At 38.0% G+C, this 21,633-nt stretch overlaps 1 protein-coding gene and 1 pseudogene across 1 annotated transcript in view; one reads left to right on the top strand and one right to left on the bottom strand.

Moving 5' to 3' along the window:
• PRORP (protein only RNase P catalytic subunit) overlaps positions 1-21,633 on the bottom strand; it is a 175,129-nt gene that overhangs the window by 101,087 nt on the left and 52,409 nt on the right. The window contains exon 4 of the mRNA XM_066388332.1: positions 10,791-10,898. Within this exon, the coding sequence (XP_066244429.1) occupies positions 10,791-10,898 (108 nt within the window). The remainder of the gene's footprint in view (positions 1-10,790; positions 10,899-21,633) is intronic.
• LOC136375709 (non-histone chromosomal protein HMG-17 pseudogene) lies at positions 3,664-4,163 on the top strand (annotated as a pseudogene).

Below are 21,633 nucleotides of genomic sequence, written 5' to 3'. Positions count from 1 at the left end.
CAATCCGTAGAGTCCATACCATATTCTTTTTCCAGAATCACAAATAACATTTAAATATAAACCTTCTTATCTGAGTTAAAGGCTCTTCTGAATCACTTTTGGCCACAGCAGCTCTGTGCAGCCCATGCTGACGTGTTACATAACCCTCTCCTAAAAACCTGTGTTCTTTATCTTTACTTTTCTATCACTTTTAGGACCAACAGCAAAGGCAGACTGAAGAATACTGGAGCTTCACCTGTATTTCACATTTGGTTATTGTTTTTTCTTTAATGAGTTATACCATTCTTTAAATTAATCAACTTGAATGTCTACAGGAAGCTTTCAGCAGACAGAAGTTTGCAGCCTCAATGACAGATTTTCAAAATGTAAAAATCAGCTACAACAACTTTTCCTTGCTTTAAAATTCTGTATCTTATTCTGAGAAATATGTTGATCACTACTACCTTTTACTGTATTGTTAAAAAACCTTCAGCAAAATTTTAAAGTTAAGACTAAGCTTAAAAATTAAACAGTGTGTAGACCTGCCAATACAGTTAACTAGACCGAGGTGACAAGTAGATAAATAGACATATGCTGTGTACAGCTAAATTTGCATAGCCAGGCATTGGCAATACCAGTAAGTCTCAACTCGACATAGTGGCTGGCAAATTCTGCTGACATCAATTGTAAGACATACTTAAGATTTTTAAAAAGTTATCTACATCTATCTATCTATAAATAAATGATGCATATGAAAAGTGAGAGTAAAATAAATCCACAACAGGACGTATTTTTAGCTACTTAATCTCTATCACCACTATGATGTAGGCTCTGAGATAAAGCTATGTGATCATGGTGCTATTGCCTAAATAATAAATGTAAAAAATAGTCTTTTCTCATTTATAAGCTTATGGAGAGCAATGTTGGATATACTATTAACCATTAATAAATAAGAACCAAAAAGAATTTGTAACAGTTCATGGGAAGAATGAAAATGATCTGTATATTTGTAAATCTGCAAACTGTTTCACACAAATGTGAAAAAACTCAAGACCAGAATTAGGATTTCTAATCTTTTATTTATGTATACTTACAAGCAATTGTATTAAGAGAGAGATAATGAAGACAAGGACAGTCAAGAATATTTCCTTTCTGGACTATTTTAACTTGGTTTACAAATTTCTTAAATATTTGATCTAAAAAATGGGGGGCAGGGCAAAAACTGTGCAGCTCTTTTCACTTAGGAGGTTCACGGCACAAATGTAACGAAACGAAAAATGGGAAACAATCAACTATGTCCAGGAACAGGGAAATGATGAAAAATTTGTGGTACATCCCTAAGATACAGAGTATTATAGTTATTTCAGAATATTTGCCAAAAATGCCTTTTTACCTTTTTCTTTTCCATATGTGGACTTTTTCTTATTTTAAAGTAATATATACTAATTGTAAAGAAAAATTTAAAAAATAAAATGGAAAACTGAAATCATCTCCTTTTATACTATTCTATTCTAAACTCCCAAAGTTAACTATAGTTAACCCATTGAGTATTGAGATTTTTTCATGCTTGCTGATCCCTGGGAGTGAGGTTTTTTTTCAAAATATGAAAATAGTTCCAGTTCCAGTTTCATTAACTTAAAATCATGTTTGTTTGATAAACAATTTATGGAAACAAGAAGAACATACATTTGCCTTTTTTTAATGTTGTCTTACACATTTTTAAAATAAATCGATCGTACTTTGGATGGTCAGGAGGCACAAGGACATACATGAACTTTTGTACTATTCAAAGGGTTAAGTTTTTACATGTGTGAAGTTTCTAGACATATAAAAATTTATCTAACAAACATATATTGGTTATACTTTGTTTTGTTTTTAATACAAGTGAGGCCATACTAAGCTTGTTGTTCTTCAACTTACTTCTTACACTTATTTTGGCTTTTTTCTATATCAGCGCATATAGATCCACTTTGTTCATTTAAAATGGATGTCTCAATATATATCAGGTCTAGGATTGATAGGTATTTAGGTAGATTAGACTTTTCTGCTTACCAACAATGCTATAACTAACATACTTGGATATATAACTTAATGTACTAGTATGAATATATCAGTTCCTACAAGTAGAATTTCAACATTTTAGGCAAAGTTATTGCCAAATCACCCACCAAAAATATTGTACTGATGTCCTCCTCTCTACCTCTCTAAACCATTTAAAATACTGGATCCTAGCAACTTTTAAGTATGAAATGCCTTTGTAACTCGGGCATTTTTTTTTTTTTTCTGAAGCTGGAAACGAGGAGAGACAGTCAGACAGACTCCTGCATGCGCCCGACCAGGATCCACCCGGCACGCCCACCAGGGGGCGACGCTCTGCCCACCAGGGGGCGATGCTCTGCCCCTCCAGGCATCGCTCTATTGCGACCAGAGCCACTCTAGTGCCTGGGGCAGAGGCCAAGGAGCCATCCCCAGCGCCCAGGCCATCTTTGCTCCAATGGAGCCTCGCTGAGGGAGGGGAAGAGAGAGACAGAGAGGAAGGAGAGGGGGAGGGGTGGAGAAGCAGATGGGCGCTTCTCCTGTGTGCCCCGGCCGGGAATCGAACCCGGGACTTCTGCACGCCAGGCCGACGCTCTACCAATGAGCCAACCGGCCAGGGCCTGATCCTAGCAACTTTTAAATCTCTGCCAATATGGAATATAAATATTTTATTTATTTGTTTGTTTATTAGTGATGGGGGAAGAGAGAGAAAGAGACAGACAGGAAGGGAGAGAGATGAGAAGCATCAACTCATAGTTGTGGCACCTTAGTTGTTCATTGATTGCATTCTCAAGTGTGCACCTGTGTGTGTGTGGGGGGGGGCTCCAACTGATCCAATGACCCCTTGCTCATGCCAGTGACCATGGGGTCATGTCTATGACCCCACGCTCAAGCCGGTAACCCTCCATTCAAGCTGGTGAGCCTGCACTCAGGCCGGATGAACCTGTAATCAAACTGGCAACCTCAGGATTTCGAACCTGGATCCTCAGCCTCTCAGGCCAACACTCTCTCTACTGCGCCACCACTGGTCAGGCTGGAATATAAATATTTTAATCTGCACACCTGTAAATATGAATAAGGTTAAACTACTCTTCTGCATGGTTTATCTTTTTCTTATAGGCTTTTAAGAGTCTTTGGTATAGTCAAGAAATTATGCCTTCTTTATGGGTGTTGTAAAAAAATTTTCAGTTTGTTGTTGTCTCTTAACAGTGCTTATATTTTTTACAGTCTAAGAAATTTCTCCATTTTTCTCTTAAGAATCTTGCATTTTCTGTATGTTTCAAACCTTCCCATCTCAATGATAAAAGATATACATATTTTCTTTCACCCCTTTTATAATTTCATCTTTATAGTTTTCAACAACTGTAATTTAAAATGTAGACATAACTATTTACACATTTAGAGCTCAACTAGGCTAAAAAATTGAAAAATACTGTAAGAAAATAAATAAAACACTGACAGTAATTATTGCTGAATGTAGAACTGTATAAGATTTTTCTCTTCTGTAATTTCTAAATTTTCTACAATTACTTGTATTACTTTTATAATCAATAACTTTATAATCAGCAATCATGTATTATTTTTATAATCAGAAAAAAATAAAATTTCTTAAATTATTATTTTGAGATTAAAAAGAAAGAATCATGAGCAGTGTGAAGAAGAGGCGAGAACGACCCCCGGACCGACCAAAGCCCACGCGCTGCTGCATCCCCGCGTCCAGCCCGGACGTCTCGCCGCCGTCGCCATCATGCCCAAGAGAAAGGCTGAAGGGGATGCTAGGGGAGATAAAGCCAGGTGAAGGACAAACCACAGAGAAGATCCGCCAGGTTATCAGCTAAGCCTGCTCCTCCAAAGCCAGAGCCCAAGCCTAAAAAGGCCCCTGCAAAGAAGGGAGAGAAGGTACCCAGAGGGAAAAAGGGGAAAGCTGATGCTGGCAAGGATGGGAATAACCCTGCAGAAAATGGAGATGCCAGAACAGACCAGGCACAGAAAGCTGAAGGTGCTGGAGATGCCAAGTGAAGTGTGTGCATTTTTTATAACTGTGTATTTCTGGTGACTGTACAGTTTGAAATACTATTTTTTATCAAGTTTTATAAAAATGTAGAATTTTGTTTTACTTTTTTTTTTTTCTTAAGCTATGTTGTTAGCACACAGAACACTTCATTGTTGTTTTGGGGGGGAAGGACATACAGTACTAATAGAATGTCTCCAAAGCTGGAGTAAACGTTTGAGAAAAACACCTTTCCCTTCTAGTTTTGAGAGACTTCCTCTTGGTTCCTGGAAAGAGGGATCCCTTGATGTTGACACACATTCGCCACCTTGGCACAAACACCTTGTGGTGTGGAAAAATTAATTTGTTTGTGTCCTTTTCTTCCTCCATTTTAAGCATAGCCTTGACTCTCTTAAGCCCAGAGACCTGTTGGGACCTGCCCCCCCAAAACTGGTTACCAGTATGTTGGGCAATCTGGACTTTCTAGTGTCACCATTGAGATGGCATCCCTCAAAAGAGCAGCAGTTCCTTTTTTATTTTATTTTTTTTAATTTTTTTTTTTAAACGATTTTACTGCTTTCTTTTTTTTTTTTTTTTTTAATTTTTATTTATTCATTTTAGAAAGGAGAGAGAGAGAGACAGAGAGGAGAGAGAGACAGGGGGGAGGAGCTGGAAGCATCAACTCCCATATGTGCCTTGACCAGGCAAGCCCAGGGTTTCAAACCGGCGACCTCAGCATTTCCAGGTCGACGCTTTATCCACTGCGCCACCACAGGTCAGGCCCAGTTCCTTTTTTAGATTGTGGATCTACAGATTGATAATTCTACCATCTTCATTTCATTTCCTGAAAGTCAGGGTCGGCTTGTGAAAAGTTGTTAAAACAACGTGTTTAATGTGAAATGTCAACCCTCACTCTAAACTTTCCCTATTCAGAGCATCAAATGAAGACTTCATTGGGTTTTATAGTGGCTTTCTGATTTTGGGTAGTCCGTTGCAGAAGGGAGTTTGAAAGTTGTATACTGTTAATGATTATCTGCCCATGTCCTGCCTGAAATACCATGATTGTTTATGGAAAGTATCTTTAATAAAGCTGGATACAGTTTGGCTTGGAATGCTGCCTCTAATCTTTTCCCAGCAATGGGGTAGCCTAGTTTCTCCAAGTCTCCTAGTTTCACCAGGATGCAATCTGGTGTTGAGGAATAAAGGTCCCATGTACACTTGATCTATAATAATTGGCAATTCTGTCTTATTAACAGAAGAACACAGTGCAAGGTAGAGTTGGAAAAGATCTAAGGAGAAGTAAACCAGTAGTGAGGCTGGGAGCAGACAGGTGGTTTCTGTATTTGGTTGTACAGCATTATCCGCAGTATACGTGGGTATAACTGACAGAAAAGAACTTCTCCGCTTCACATTTAAAACTTCTGTAAAATTAGAGAATTAATAGATCCGTGTAGTCCATGTGTCAGGAGAAAGTGATTATATGTTTGTATAACTTGACCATAAGATGAAGACATGATGCTACTTTTAAGCAGACTTGCAAGTCTTGTATGAATTGATTAAATTTTTGTACTTGGTGAATTCTAGCTTCAAATAAAGCCATTAATGGAAGAAAAAAAAAGGAAAAAAAAAAAAGAATCATAATTCAGGAAGCACTTCTGCTAGTTGCCCACATAGCGATTCCATTAGTAGATAAAGGCAAGGGTATTTATGAGAAACGGAAGGGAACACTTACATCAATAGAAGAAAAGCATTTCCAGCGACATACATAAGCTAACACAGGATGTTCATTCTAAACAATGTTTTTAACTTTCAGTCCAGTCTGGTAGTCATAATACTGCTTTCTTGTTAACTTTGCAAACTGTGCTTTGGGTCATAGTGTTGCTTAGGTCCACTCCAAAGGTTATTTTGTCCTGTTTTAACGTTCCAAAGGTTTGAAGCATAAGACATACAGTGCGGGCAGTTCCTCTGGTGTGGCCGCTCCAGCTCCATTTTAATGTGGCTCTGTTTATATTATATTTTTACAGATTGTTCACTGAATGTTATCAGTGCTTTATTGTTGCAAGTATGGATCTTATTACATACATCCAAAGATAGTTCATATTTTTGTTTTAGCAGGCAACTGACAGAATTTAACTACTTCTCGGGTAGAATCTTACTCTGTTTCCTTCTTTTTGTTCTAGTTGGGTTGTTTAATGTGTGCCCCACACACAAGTGGTTCAGTAGTCAAACAGATGCTTGGACAAAGTTTATACATGGACTCTGGGAGTCCCCTTTTCTGACTTCCCTCACATTTCAGTGGCTTTAATGGTTCCATATTTTTTCTCTGCTTCAGTTCAGAAAGACCGGGTTTTCTAGCAGAGTTTCAGCCTCCCCTTAGGGCTCCTCTAAATATGGCCTCTCCTGAGTAGCTTCAGAGTGGCTAACTGGAGGCAGAACTGGTGGCTCAGGGCTTTGTGTGGAGCAGCATGGTAGAGGCCCTCAAGCGCAAGGGGAGACCCCATATCTGCACCCCTACCCCTGACCCAGCTGCCTGGCACGTGGTGCTGGAGGTGCTTCTGGGCCCAGCTGGGGGCCAGAGGTAGACTGTAGGGCCTAAATTATCATATTAAAATTTTTTCTTAAGTTTTTGATGATATGGGCTTTAATTCTCAACCAAGTATTGAGCAACTAACCTATTTTGAGTCTAATACTAAAGCAGAGCTTTGCATTTTCTTTTAATTCCACTGACATGAATGACATGACAGGAAAACAAATCTTAAAACTGTTAAGTAAGTGTCTGTTGAAAGCAAGAATTATGGTCCCATTTGAGAAGTTCATTTGAATAGTAATCAAAGTAATTGTTCATTTATTAAGTACTTACTATGTGCTAAACTTACAGACATTAACTCATTTACTCTTCACAACATCTGTATAAGATAGGTACTATTATTGTCTCCTTTTTTAGAGGCTAGGAAACGAAGGAAGGCATGAGGTAACAAACTATGAAAGCTCTTAAGAGACGGGAGCCAGTATTAGAATTCAAAGGGTCTGGCTCCAGAATCCCCATTCTTAACTTCAGAATAAAGAGGCTATTTCAAAGATAAAAAGAAAAATTGGTAAGCTACTTCTGACAACCTAGAAAGTGTTAAAAGATGAAACTAAGCCACAAAGGCCTTAGATTTATCCAAGAAATATACAAAATGAGGGAGTCTATGGGAAATATGATATGCTTCTATTATTTATTTATTTCTTCAGTTTAGAAATCTTTAGCTTCAGAGATTTGGGAAAAAAAGAACTTCAGAAAGAAGTTTATTTCCTCCTTCTTTACTCAGGTGGCATCTCTAAGATGAGTCTCAATTTAGGTTTTCCTAAATACAATGTCAGTGCACTGTCACAGGATAGCAGTGCACTAAAGAGTTGGGTAATAACAATTGTGTATTTGTCACATAAGCTGTTGCTAGCATAAAATTCTTTCAAGAGTAAGAGCAAAAAGTAGTGGTAGATGCTTATGATTTCCCTACTTGGTATTTTGCTCTTTGCCTATTTGCCAAAATTTGCTAGAATCTTTCAAAATGTGCACATTTTCCTTTCATAATGCCAGGAAACAAGTTCATTGCATCACCTTCAGCATTTTACTTTTCCCCAAAAAGTTAGCCCAATTCAAGCTATATTTTTAGGGCTTTGTGTAAAGCTGAAAGTCAAACAAAAAGTAAACAAATATAACACTTTCTTTCTCCTTGGCTCACAGAATAGAACATAGAAATTTTGATATTTCATTTTCATCATGACTATCGTGTGTCAATTTACCAGAATGGATTAAATTAGGAACTTTTTAGAATAAGCCCTTGTGACTCTGAGCTCTAGCAAGCATCAGTGATAATTTCATGTTTTCTATTTTGGTTCTGCCATTTCCAATATTATTGACTGAAAGACCCCTTCAAGTACCTAAGAAACAAAAATATTTTCCACTTGCTTTGGTGTTTTTCAAATAAAAGATTGAAAAGTACATACTCAAAGAAAACAGGTAGTAAACTCATGGACCTTGGCTGTAGAGAAAAATTTATGAATTTGACAAAGCAAGGGAAGTAAAGACAAAAATAAAAGAATGAGACTCTATCAAACTAAAAAGCTTCTGTACAGCAAAAGAAACTGACAACAAAACAAAAAGGCAGCCAACTAAATGGGAGATGATATTTCCAAACAACAGCTCTTCCAAGGGGTTAATATCCAAAATATATAAAAAAAACTCACAAAGCTCAGCAACAAAAAAGCAAACATACAATTAAAAAGTGGGGAGAGGATTTGAACAGACACTTCTCCCAAGAGGACATACAAATGGCCAACAGATATATGAAAAGACTCTCATCTTCACTAGCTATTTGAGAACTGCAAATCAAAACTACAATGAGATACCACCTCATACCTGTTAGACTGGCTATTATCAATAAGACAGGTAATAACAAGTGTTGAAGAGGATGTGGAGAAAAATGAACCCTCGTTCACTGCTGGTGGGAACGCAAATTAGCACAACCATTATGGAAGAAAGTATGGTGGTTCCTCAAAAAATTAAGACTAGAACTACCATATGACCCAGCAATCCTTCTACTCAATATCTACCCCAAATATTTGAAAACATTGGTATGCAAAGATACATGCACCCCCATGTTCATTTCAGCATTATTCACAGTGGCCAAGATTTGGAAACAACCAACGTGTTCTTCTATAGAGGACTGGATAAAAAAAATGTGGTACATGTATACAATGGAATACTACTCAGCCATAGGAAATGATGACATATTGCCATTTATGACAACATGGACGGACTTTGAGAACATTATACTGAATGATAAGTAAATTAGAAAAAAGCTAAGAACTTTATCATTTCACAAATAGGTGGGATATAAAACTGAGACTCATGGACATAGATAAAAGTGAAGTGGTTACCAGGGGGAGAGAGTGGTGTAAGAATGGGGAGGAGTAAAGAGGGACAAATATAAGGTGATGGAAAATGATCTGACTTTGGGTGATGGGTATACAACATAATCAACAGTATAGAAATGTTTACCTGAAACCTATGTACTCTTATTGATCAATGTCACCCTGTTAAATTTAATATTCCAAAAAAAAAAAAGAAAAATTAAAGTACATTCTTGACCATAAAAAAGTAGGCATTAATGTAAAGAAGCAGCATATACAGAAATTTCTGTAAATTAACCTTGTCCTTTGCTCATATTTGTAAAGTTTTCTGAGTTATCAATGCAAAACTGGACTAGTAGAATTTCTGAGAAAAAGCTTTTAAGTTGGCAGCAATTTTTAGAAATAACAGAGTTTAACTACAGATGAATGGTCATAGATTACCATCAATAAGAGCTACAGCCTGAAACCTTGGGGCCTCTATAATCTAATTTTGATGTTATGACTGCTTTCTAGGGATTTATTATATAAAATTAGTCTCAATTTTCTAAACTAAAATGTGGATTAAAATAATTGCTCACTACTGCTATAAAAAATCATGATATGGCCCTGGCCGGTTGGCTCAGTGGTAGAGCGTTGACCTGGCATGTGGAAGTCCCAGGTTCGATTCCCGACCAGGGCACACAGGAGAAGCGCCCATCTGCTTCTCCACCCCTCCCCCTCTCCTTCCTCTCTCTCTCTTCCCCTCCCACAGCCGAGGCTCCACTGGAGCAAAAGATAGCCTGGGCGCTGGGGATGGCTCCTTGGCCTCTGCCCCAGGTGCTAGAGTGGCTCCGGTCGCGACAGAGCGACGCCCCGGATGGGCAGAGCATCGCCCCCTGGTGGGTGTGCGGAGTGGATCCCAGTCGGGCGCATGTGGGAGTCTGTCTGACTGCCTCCCGTTTCCAGCTTCAGAAAAATACAAAAAAAAAATGCCCTGGCTGGTTGGCTCAGTGGTAGAGCGTCGGCCTGGCATGCAGTAGTCCCGGGTTTGATTCCCGGCCAGAGCACACAGGAGAAGCGCCCATCTGCTTCTCCACCCCTCACCCTCTCCTTCCTCTCTGTCTCTCTCTTCCCCTCCCGCAGCCAAGGCTCCATTGGAGCAAAGATGGCCCGGGCGCTGGGGATGGCTCCTTGGCCTCTGCCCCAGGCGCTAGAGTGGCTCTGGTTGCAGCAGAGCGACGCCCCGCAGGGGCAGAGCATCGCCCCCTGGTGGGCAGACCGTGCCCCCTGGTGGGCGTGCCAGGTGGATCCCGGTCGGGCGCATGTGGGAGTCTGTCTGACTGTCTCTCCCCGTTTCCAGCTTCAGAAAAATACACACACACACACACACACACACACAAATAATAATAATGATACTCCTGTTAGAAACTACTATGACATTTATAAATTGATTGAACAAATAATTACCTTACAAAGAAACTGTATAGGTTAATTTACAGACATAACTATGTTTGAAAATAACAAATATGAGTAATGTATGATTAATATCTTTTGATGGTGTATGCTGATAATTTTAAATACAAGGATGTGACCTATAAGGGAAATGATAGAGTAACCTGAAAGAGATAGCAGAGACCTAGAAGAAAATTTAGCTAAAAGTTACAGAAGGGGCTGAACTAGCCCTTTACATGGACTTTTAATCTCTTATCTTGCCCAGATGGTACGTCATTTACTTTCCAGAGATGAAAACAATGACTTTTAGATGAGTAGTTGGTCACTATTGCACCTTTAGGAATTTTATTTTTAGAAGAAGGAAAAATGAGGAGCTATGAGATCTAAGGAAGAGCACAAATGGGTGCAATGAATATTTTCTAGAGATTTAGAATAACAAAATAAAACTTGTACTTACAACTTGAGACTCACGAGCTTTAGGAAACATTTTGGCAACATTGAGCCCATCAATGACAACATCAAAAGGAGGACAGCATTTCACAAAATTCTGAAATCTCTTAAGTTCCTAAAAAAAAAAAATCAGACAAAACATTAATAAGAACACAACACGAACTTTATTATAAACATATTGCTATGATTTTTATTACTGTTTTGGGAATTCAAAATATTCATCCCATAAAAATACATATTCAAAGATATTCAAAATGAAATCTGAAAAATCCAGCCTAATCAACGTGACTACATGAAATTATCTAACACACTTTATAATCTCATGGTGCTGCACACTTCACAAAGTACTTTCCCATGTTATTTCATTAGATCTGTAAATAGCCATCTAATCTGCTGAACTAACACACATGATAATCATGATGAGAATGAAATGTCAAAATCTCTATGTCCTGTTCTGTAAGCCAAGAAGAAGGAAACATCGGATATACCAGTCTGAGCAAGGCTCTATAATTTGTAGCTCCTCTTTTTGTCATCTGGCTTTTGTTTACTGCCTGACTAGTAGTGGCACAGTGGATAGAGCGTTGACCTGGGACACTGAGGTCCCAGGTTCGAAACACTGAGGTCACTGGCTTGAGCCAGTAGGGAGCACTGACATGATCCCATGGTTGCTGGGTTGAGCTCAAAGGTTACTGGCTTGAAGCCCAAAGTCACTGGCTTGAGCAAGGGGACACTGGCTCAGCTTGAGCCCTGCCTCCCACTGTCAGAGCACATTTGAGAAACAATCAATGAACAATTAAAGTGATGGCAACTACGAGTTGATACTTATCTCTCTCCCTTGCAGTGGGTCTATCTGTCTTGCTAAAAAAAAAAAAAAAAAAAAAAGAGGCTTTTGTTTACTTATGGCTGTTTTGAAGAGTTGAAGATTCATTCATCTATTCAACAAATATTTGCTGAGTACCTACAACGTGCCTAGTAGTAGTTACCAAAGAGAAAAAACCCCAACTTAATGAAACTTGAATTTTAGTGGAAGGAGACACAAAATAAACCAAAAAAATAATTACATTAAATGTTAAGTGTGATGAGTGCTATGAAGAAAAGAAATGGAGGTAAGAGTTTCACTTCTGGTAATGGAGTAGTTTATATTTAACTACTATGTAATAACAGAGAGTCTATATGAAAAAAACAACTATTTGGGCCCTGATGGAGTAGCTCAATTGGTTGGAGCATTATACCAATATGCCAAGGTTGAGGCTTTGACCCCTCAACAGGTCAGATACAAGGAGCAACCAATGAATGCATAAATAAGTGGATCAACAAATTGATGTTTCTCTCAAATCAATAAATTTTTTAAAAGTTTTAAAAAAACCCCAACTATTTGAAGAAATAAAGAATGACCAAAAGCAGGCAAAAATTTGAGGAAACATAACACTTGAAGGAAGATTTGTTGGTTTTAAAACATGTCTGAAAGTTCTTTTACATTTCTCCCTACTCAAAAAGTGGAGTCTGATTCCCTCCACATGAATATGAGCTCGCCTTTGTGATAGGCTCACTGAACGGAACGTGGCAGAATTGTGATTTCCAGGGCTAGGTAATAAAAGGCAATATAGCTTCCATTTGGCTTTCCTCAGTATTCCTGCTCTTGGAACCCAGCCATCACGAAAAAGGCCAGGCAGAGGCCACATATAGGTATTCCACCTGATGGTCCAACGGAGTCCCAAGCAATAGCCAGGATCAATCATCAGACCTACGAAAGTGAGGAAGAGTTCAAGATGATCTCAGCCCCTATTTGATTACAACGGTAGGACACCCAAGCAAGAATCATCTAATAGTCTAGTCAAGCCCTAGAACCATGAGAGATAATAATAATAGTAATAAAGGTTTCTGTTTCATGCTACTACATTTAGGATAATTTGTTATCTACTTATAGAAAACCAGAAAAGAAGGAAACTGCTCCAGGTGAAATTAGTCTGTACATGGCTTTTTGCCAGAGTCAGCAGGGTTGGCAGGGTCAGATGGAAATCACACAGAAAGCTGCAGACTTACTGGTTTCAGAAATCAGAAGACAGGGTTCAGGACTGACAGAGAGGCTAAAAAGTGAGAGAGAGAATGCTAGAAAGGAGGAAACAACAAAGATCTGTGTATACGTCTGCCCGAGTCCTTAACTAACTCTTGATCTGTACGTGTATGAAGGAGACTCCAAAGAACCCAGCAAAAAGCAACTGATGAAAGACTTGAAAGACCTCAGCAGAGATTTCAGCTACTCTCCACTTCAAGGGAGAGTCTGGAGCCTAGCAAGTTTAACGTTCTGCTAAAGCAAAGAAATCATACTCTCCTGAGGAAAATGAACGAATCCAGAGCCTTTGCAATATGTCCTTCACAATGTCTGTATGCAATTAAAAAATTAATATGAGGAAAAAATAGGGAAATGTGACTCATAGTCAAGATAAAAGAAAGTCAACAGAAATCAGTGTAAGGTCCTGGTGCTCGAGTTAGCAGGCAAGAATTTTAAAGTACCGTATTTCCCCATGTATAAGATGCACTTTAATTTTGGGGCCAAAAATTTGAAAAAAAATGTATTACATAAAGTTATTGAACTCAAGTTTTATTCATCATAAAATTCATACAACTCCTCATCACTGTCAACACTCCCACCCATTGGTTTGTCCTCATCTGTGTCTGCTGATGAATCACTATCATATATTGCCTCGTCCTCAGTTCCATCTATGGCATTTGAAATGCCACACTTCTTAAATGACTTGACAATGATCTCAATCTTGATATTATCCCAGGATATTTTCAAACTTCTCTTATAGTTGGTTTCTTCACTCTTCTTGCTGGTGTCAAATTGTCCCCAGAAGACTTCATCCATTGGTTCCATTCATCTCTCATGGCAGCTTTGAAGGGGTTATTAATGCTGACATCAAGTGGTTGAAGCTCAGATGTCAAGCCTCCAGGTATGATGACAAGTTTTGTTTTTGCTTTGCAGCAATCTTCTTTGTGTTTTTTGTTATGTGTGCCCTGAACTGATAAAACACCAACAGGGCAGGTTTGTGTAAGAGCCTACCTGGTCTCCTCCAAACTTTCTCAAACCAGACCTTCATCTATCCTGATCCATCCAATCTTTGTCATGAACATGGACAATTACTCCTCAAGGAATGTCTTCTTTTGGCATTGTTTTGCATTTGAAAATCAGTATAGGAGGCAGCTTGGTTCCATCAGCACAACAAGCTAAAACAACTGTATAATGGCTATTTTCATGTCCACTTGTCTTCCAGGTTACAATTTTCACCCCCTTCTTATCAACAGTTCTGTTATTTGGGACATCAAATTGAAGAGGGACTTCATCCATATTTGCAATCTGTCCCAGTTCAAATTGATGTGTCTTCCGACATTGAATGACAAAACAATGAAATTCAAGGACCGCCTGACCAGGTGGTGGCGCAGTGGATAGAGTGTCGGACTGGGATGCGGAAGGACCCAGGTTCGAGACCCCGAGGTCGCCAGCTTGAGCGCGGGCTCATCTGGCTTGAGCAAAGAGCTCACCAGCTTGGACCCAAGGTCGCTGACTCCAGCAGGGGTTACTCGGTCTGCTGAAGGCCCGCAGTCAAGGCACATGTGAGAAAGCAATCAATGAACAACTAAGAAGTCGCAACGCGGGACGAGAAACTGATGATTGATGCTTCTCATCTCTCTCCATTCCTGTCTGTCTATCCCTGTCTATCTCTGCCTCTGTAAAAAAATAAAAAAATAAAAAAATAAATTCAAGGACCTTCTGCTCATAGTTTTCAGGCATCTTCTGGACAAGTCTGGTGCGTGTACACATGCTTAGTCCATTCTGTTTCATGAACCTGAAGCATCAATTGTGTCCTCCTTTGAAATCAGTAACTTCTTTTTCATTAGCAATTCTTGCTTCATGTTGAACCATCTTTGTAGACACAGGAATTCCAATTGCCCTTTGCTCTTCAATCCATATCTTCAATTCCCTCGCTAAATCAGGCCATTTTGCTGACTTGCCTCTCATGGCCTTCTTCTGCCATGCAGTTTTCAGTACGGTTTCTTCTTCCCGTAGCCAGTCTCAGGTTGATTTCTCAGTTGGAGGAGGACCAAACTTATGTTCAGCAGCACTATTTCCATTCACTTTTGCAAACTAGATAATTTTTAACTTGAATTCAGCACGGTAAGAAAATCTTTTCTGAGCCATATTTGGGCAGAACGTGGCAAAACACAACCTACAGTAATATACTGGTGCAAAACAAGTAATATAACAAGTGCAAAACAATGAGCAAAGACAACAAGTTCAAAAAAGCAGAAAATGCAAGTAAAAAAATCTACAACTACTGTACAAGACGCACCCAGCTTTTAGACCCTAATGTTTTTGAAAAATGGTGTGTCTTGTACACGGAGAAATATGGTACATTTTGTGGATATATTCAAGAATTTAAATTTTCTTTTTTATTTATTTATTTTTATTATTATTATTTTTTTGTATCTTTCTGAAGTTGGAAACGGGGAGGCAGTCAGACAGATTCCCGCATGCACCTGACCGGGATCCACCTGGCATGCCCACCAGGGGGCGATTCTCTGCTCATCTGGGGCATCACTCTGCCGCAACCAGAGCCATTCTAGCGCCTGAGGTAGAGGCTACAGAGCCATCCTCAGTGCCCGGGCCAACTTTGCTCCAATGGAGCCTTGGCTGCGGGAGGGGAAGAGAGAGACAGAGAGGAAGGAGAGGGGGAGGGGTGGAGAAGCAGATGGGCACTTCTCCTGTGTGCCCTGGCCGAGAATCAAACCCAGGACTCCCACATGCCTGGCCGACGCTCTACCACCCAGCCAACCAGCCAGGGCCAGGAATTTAAAAGAAAATACAATTATACTGAATGCAAAGAAAGAAAAACAAACACAGAGTCCCTGACTTAGAAATTTTCAACTTTATGATGGTGCAAAAGAAATATGCTTTCAGTAGAAATCTTATTTCTAATTTTGAATTTTGATCTTTTTCTGGGCTAGCAATATGTGTTATAATGCTCTCTCATGATGCTGGGCAGTGACCGTGAGCCACAGCTCCCAGTCAGGCATGAGATTGTAAGGGCAAGCAACAGATATTCTATAGAATACCATGCTACCAGTGTTTTTTTGATATTGTGTTCTGAGTACCTTTAAGGTAAGTTGGGCTAAGCTATGATGTTCAGCAGGTTAGGTGTATTAAATGCACTTTTTACTTAAACATTTTTAATTTATGATGGGTTTATCAGGATGTAATCCCAGTATAAGTCAAGAATTATCTGCAGAAACTATAAAACATTCTAGAACCAAAAGCATATGTAAGAAATAAAATATCCACAATTTAAAAGATTAGATATGACATAAGTAAAAGTTAGTGAACACAAATGAGAGACAGCAGAAATTATCCAACCTGAAGAAAAAAAGATAGAAAGTCAAAGATGAATAGCTCCTCAGTAACCTGAGGAACAATGTCAAACAGAGTACTGTATGTATAATTAGACTCCAGAAAGAGAGAATAGAAAGGAGAAGTAGAAAAAAATGTGTGAATAACAGCTAAAATTTCCCTAAATTTGATGAAAAAACATAACTTAAAGCTCAAGAAGCAGAGCAAATTAAAAGCAGGACAATTACAAAGAAAACCATAACTAATCCATAACTAGGCACATCATAATAAAACTACTGAAAAGCAAAGACAAACAGAAAATCTTAAAAGCAGCCAGAAAAAGGATATATTCAATATTTCTTGTAAGATAACAATACAAATGACAGTTGAAGTCTCATCAGACAATGGGGTCACAAGACAAGAACCAGATGTCTTTAAGGTGATGACAGAAAACAAACAACCCCCCACCCCCGTCTACCTAGATTTCTTTAGCAAAAAGTCCTTCAAGCATTGAGATAAAAAAAATAAGGTGAAATAGACATTTTCAAGTAAATGGAACCTGAGAGAATTCATCACAAGCAAGTCTGCACCATAAGAAACAACACAAAAGCAATGTTTTCAGGATGAAGGGAAATAACATCAGATAAAAATCTGAATGTAGAAGAAGAAATGAAAAACATCAAAATGGTAAACATATGGGTAATTATAAAAAAATAATATTTTTCTTCTTTTAATTTCTTTAAAAGACATGACTGGTTAAAGCAAAAAATATTATAACACTGTACTATGGGGCTTAAAATATATGCAAATGTGGTATGTATGATAATAATAGCATACAGACCAGGAAGTGGTAAATGAAATTCTACTGCTGTTAAGATTCCTAAATTTTATGTGAAAGGGTAAAACTTAAACTCTAATCAGACTGGATTAATTAAAGATTCATACTGTAACCCCAACTGATACATTAAAATGTAATGCAGAAAAGGCATAGACAAAAATCCAACAGAAGAAATAAATGAACTACTAAAAAGTTCTGATTAACCCCCCCAAAAGAAAACCTGAAGGGAGGAACAGAGGAATGACAACAGGATTGAATGACTAGAAAACAAATAGCAAAACATTTAAATTCAACACTATCGAAAATGTTTATAATAGATGTACTTTTAAATATAAAGATATAGATAAGCTGAAAGAACATATGGAATACCAAGACACCAACAAGTTCTAGGCCATAAAATAAGTCTCAAATATTTCAAAATATTAAAATCCAAAAGAGATGTCTGCTAATTACACACACAATTAAATCAGAAAACAGTAGCAGAAAAGTCTATAAATGTCCCAAATATTTCGAATTATACTTCCAAATAACCTATGGGTCCAAAAAAAAATTACACAGGGAATTAGAAAATATTTTGAAGTAAGTGATAATAAAAGATTACATATTAAGCCTGACCAGGCTGTGGCGCAGTGGGTAGAGCATCGGACTGGGATGCAGAGGACCCAGGTTTGAGACCTCGAGGTTGCCAGCTTGAGCACAGGCTCATCCAGCTTGAGCGCAGGGTCACTGGCTTGAGCAAGGGGTCACTCGCTCTGCTGCAGGTCCGCCCCCCCACTGGTCAAGGCACATATGAGAAAGCAAGCAATGAACAACTAAGGAGATTCAGGAGCCACAACAAAGAATTAATGCTTCATATCTCTCTTTCTTGTCTGTCTCTCCCTATCTGTTCCTCTCTCTGTCTTTGTCACACACACACAAAAGATTACATATCAAAATTGAAACTATGCATTAGAGCAATACTTAGAGGAAAATGTATAGCTTTAAATGCTTATATGAAAAGTTCTAAAATCATCGATCCTTGTAAGTTTTCACCGTAAGCTAGAAAAAGAAGAGAAAATTAAATTTCAGAGGAAGTAGAATAACAAAGTGTAGAATTAAAGAAATAGAAAATATAAAAACTAGAAAATTAACCAGAGAAAAGTTTGGAGAAAAAGAACCTAAATCCCTACCTCAGATCATACTAAAAAATTATTTTGAAATAGAATATAAATCTAAATAAAAAAGTCAAACTATGAAAATTCTTGAAGAAAACAGGCAAATCCTTTAACATGAGGATTAGCAAAAATGTCCTGGGCAATACATAAAGTCATCACTGATATTCATATAGCATGCCTCTATGATATGAAGCTGCTGAGAAGGATACACCAGCATTTTTGTGATATTTTCGCCAAAAATTTGTAATGTGAATCTAATCATAAAGAACAAAGATAAAGCAACTTCTCAAACTCTCTGAGAAACATTCTACAAAATAATAGACCTATAATCTTGCTTTTTTTTTTTTTTAAGTGGCGTTCCAAGAAAGAACATGAAAACTGAGCTTTTGTTACAAATTAAAAGAAACCAAGGAGCTCTGGCCAGATAGCTTGGTTGGTTAGAGCTTTGCTTTGAAGCACAGAGGTTGCCAGTTGGAATCTTGGTCAGGGTATATACAGGAATGGGCCAATGTTCCTCTCTTTCTCTCTCTGTTCCTCTTTCTCTAAAATCAATAAATAAAATTTAAAAAAAATTTTTTAAGAAACTAAGGAAACATGAGAGCTAAACCCAAAGTGTGATCCTGGACTGCATCTGGAAAAGGAGAAGCATATAAAGAACATTAATGTGACAAGTGACAAATCTGAGTATGAACTATGGGTTAGATAATACTGTGTCACTGTTACAAAGGTGAAGAACTTCCTTTAGGCCAATAACCACATGACAAATATTCAACATAATTAGTCATTAGGGTAACACAAATTTAGAACCACAGTGAGATATTATTATACACTCACTAGACAGGCTAAAATTAAAAAGATTGACCATTCAAGTATGTGGAGCAACTGGAACTTTTACACATCGCTGGTGGAAATGCAATTTGGAAAGTTTCTTTCTTTCTTTCTTTCTTTCTTTCTTTCTTTCTTTCTTTCTTTCTTTCTTTCTTTCTTTTCTTTCTTTCTTTCTTTCTTTCTTTCTTTCTTTCTTTCTTTCTTTCTTTTCTTTCTTTCTTTCTTTCTTTCTTTCTCTTTCTTTCTTTCTTTCTTTCTTTCTTTCTCTTTCTTTCTTTCTTTCTTTCTTTTCTTTCTTTCTTTCTTTCTTTCTTTCTTTCTCTCTCTCTCTCCCTCTCTCCCTCCCTTTCTTCCTTTTCTTTCTTTCTTTCTCTCTCTCTTTCTCTCCTTCCCTCCCTCCCTCCCTCCCTTCCTTCCTTTTTCTTTCCTTTCTCTCTCTTTCTCTCCTTCCTTCCTTCCTTCCTTCCCTTTCTTTCTTTCTTTCCTTTCTCTCTCTCTTTCTCTCCTTCATTCCTTTCTTTTCTTTCTTTCTTTCCTTTCTCTCTCTCTCTTTCTCTCCTTCCTTCCTTTCTTTTTTTCTTTTCTTCTTTCCTTTCTCTCTCTCTTCCTTCCTTCCTTCCTTCCTTCCTTCCTTTTCTTTCTTTCTTTCTTTCTCTCCTTCCTTCCTTTCCTTTCTTTCTTTCTCTTTCTTTCTTTCTTTCTTCTTTCTCTCTCTCTCCTTCCCTCCCTTCCTTTCCTTTCCTTTCTCCCTTCCTTTTCTTTCCTCTCTTCTTTCTTTCTTTCTTTCTTTCTTCTTTCTCTCTCTCTCCTTCCCTCCCTTCCTTTCCTTTCCTTTCTCCCTTCCTTTTCTTTCCTCTCTTCTTTCTTTCTTTCTTTCTTTCTTTCTTTCTTTCTTTCTTTCTTTCTTTCTTTCTTCTTTCTCTCTCTCTCCTTCCCTCCCTTCCTTTCCTTCCCTCCCTTCCTTTCCTTTCCTTTCTCCCTTCCTTTTCTTTCCTCTCTTCTTTCTTTCTTTCTTTCTTTCTTTCTTTCTTTCTTTCTTTCTTTCTCTTTCTTTCTTTCTTTCTCTTTCTTTCTTTCTTTCTTTCTTTCTTTTCTTTCTTTCTTTCTTTCTTTCTCTCTCTCTCTTTCTTTCCTTTCTTTCTTTCTCTCTCTCTCTTTCTCTCCTTCCCTCCCTCCCTCCCTCCCTCCCTCCCTTCCTTCCTTTTTCTTTCCTTTCTCTCTCTTTCTCTCCTTCCTTCCTTCCTTCCTTCCCTTTCTTTCTTTCTTTCCTTTCTCTCTCTCTTTCTCTCCTTCATTCCTTTCTTTTCTTTCTTTCTTTCCTTTCTCTCTCTCTCTTTCTCTCCTTCCTTTCTTTTTTTCTTTTCTTCTTTCCTTTCTCTCTCTCTTCCTTCCTTCCTTCCTTCCTTTTCTTTCTTTCTTTCTCTCCTTCCTTCCTTTCCTTTCTTTCTTTCTCTTTCTTTCTTTCTTTCTTTCTTTCTTTCTTTCTTTCTTTCTTTCTTTCTTTCTTCTTTCTCTCTCTCCTTCCCTCCCTTCCTTTCCTTTCCTTTCTCCCTTCCTTTTCTTTCCTCTCTTCTTTCTTTCTTTCTTTCTTCTTTCTCTCTCTCTCCTTCCCTCCCTTCCTTTCCTTTCCTTTCTCCCTTCCTTTTCTTTCCTCTCTTCTTTCTTTCTTTCTTTCTTTCTTTCTTTCTTTCTTTCTTTCTTTCTTTCTTCTTTCTCTCTCTCTCCTTCCCTCCCTTCCTTTCCTTCCCTCCCTTCCTTTCCTTTCCTTTCTCCCTTCCTTTTCTTTCCTCTCTTCTTTCTTTCTTTCTTTCTTTCTTTCTTTCTTTCTTTCTTTCTTTCTTTCTTTCTTTCTTTCTTTTTAGCAAGAGACAGACAGACAGTAAGGGAGAGAGATGAGAAGCATCAACACATAGTTTTGGCACTTTAAGTTGTTCGTTGATTGCTTCTCATACATTCCTTGACTGGGGTGCTTCAGCCAAGCCAGTGACCCTTTTCTCAAGTCAGTGAGCTTGGGTTCAAGCCAGCAACCATCGGATCATGTCTTTGATCCCACGCTCAAGCTGGTACCCTGCACTCAAGCTGGTAATTGGCAAGTTTCTTTTAAAGTTTAGCATCTTACAACTCAGCAATCCTCTAGGTATTTATAGCAGAGAAATGCAAACCTACATTCATACAAAGACTTACACATGAATGTTAATGAGTTTATTCCTAATTGCCCCAAACTGAAAACAACTCAAATGTCCTTTAACCAGAAATTAATGGAAAGAAAATGTATATCCAGACAAAAAAATCCTACTCATCAATAAAAAGAAATTATTGACACATATAACAACATGGATGTATCTCAAAAGTATTATGCTAAATGAAAAAAGCTAAACATAAAAAATTACTTAAACACTGTGATTTCCATTTACATGAAATGTACTGGCAAAACCATACCAATGGAAAGCAGATTAATGACTGCAGGAAGTAGGGAAGGGGAAGTGACTGCAATGAACACAAGGGAACTTTTGGGGGTAATTATCCCATATCTTGATTATAGAGGTTATTATACAATTGTCTGCAATAGTCAAAACTCACTGAATTGTACACTGCCAAATTTTAGTATTTATCATTTATACCTTAATAAAAATGATCAAAAACC

Source organism: Saccopteryx leptura, chromosome 6 (assembly GCF_036850995.1).
Source record: "Saccopteryx leptura isolate mSacLep1 chromosome 6, mSacLep1_pri_phased_curated, whole genome shotgun sequence".
NCBI lineage: Eukaryota > Metazoa > Chordata > Mammalia > Chiroptera > Emballonuridae > Saccopteryx > Saccopteryx leptura.
This window is presented reverse-complemented; position numbering and strand designations above follow the sequence as displayed.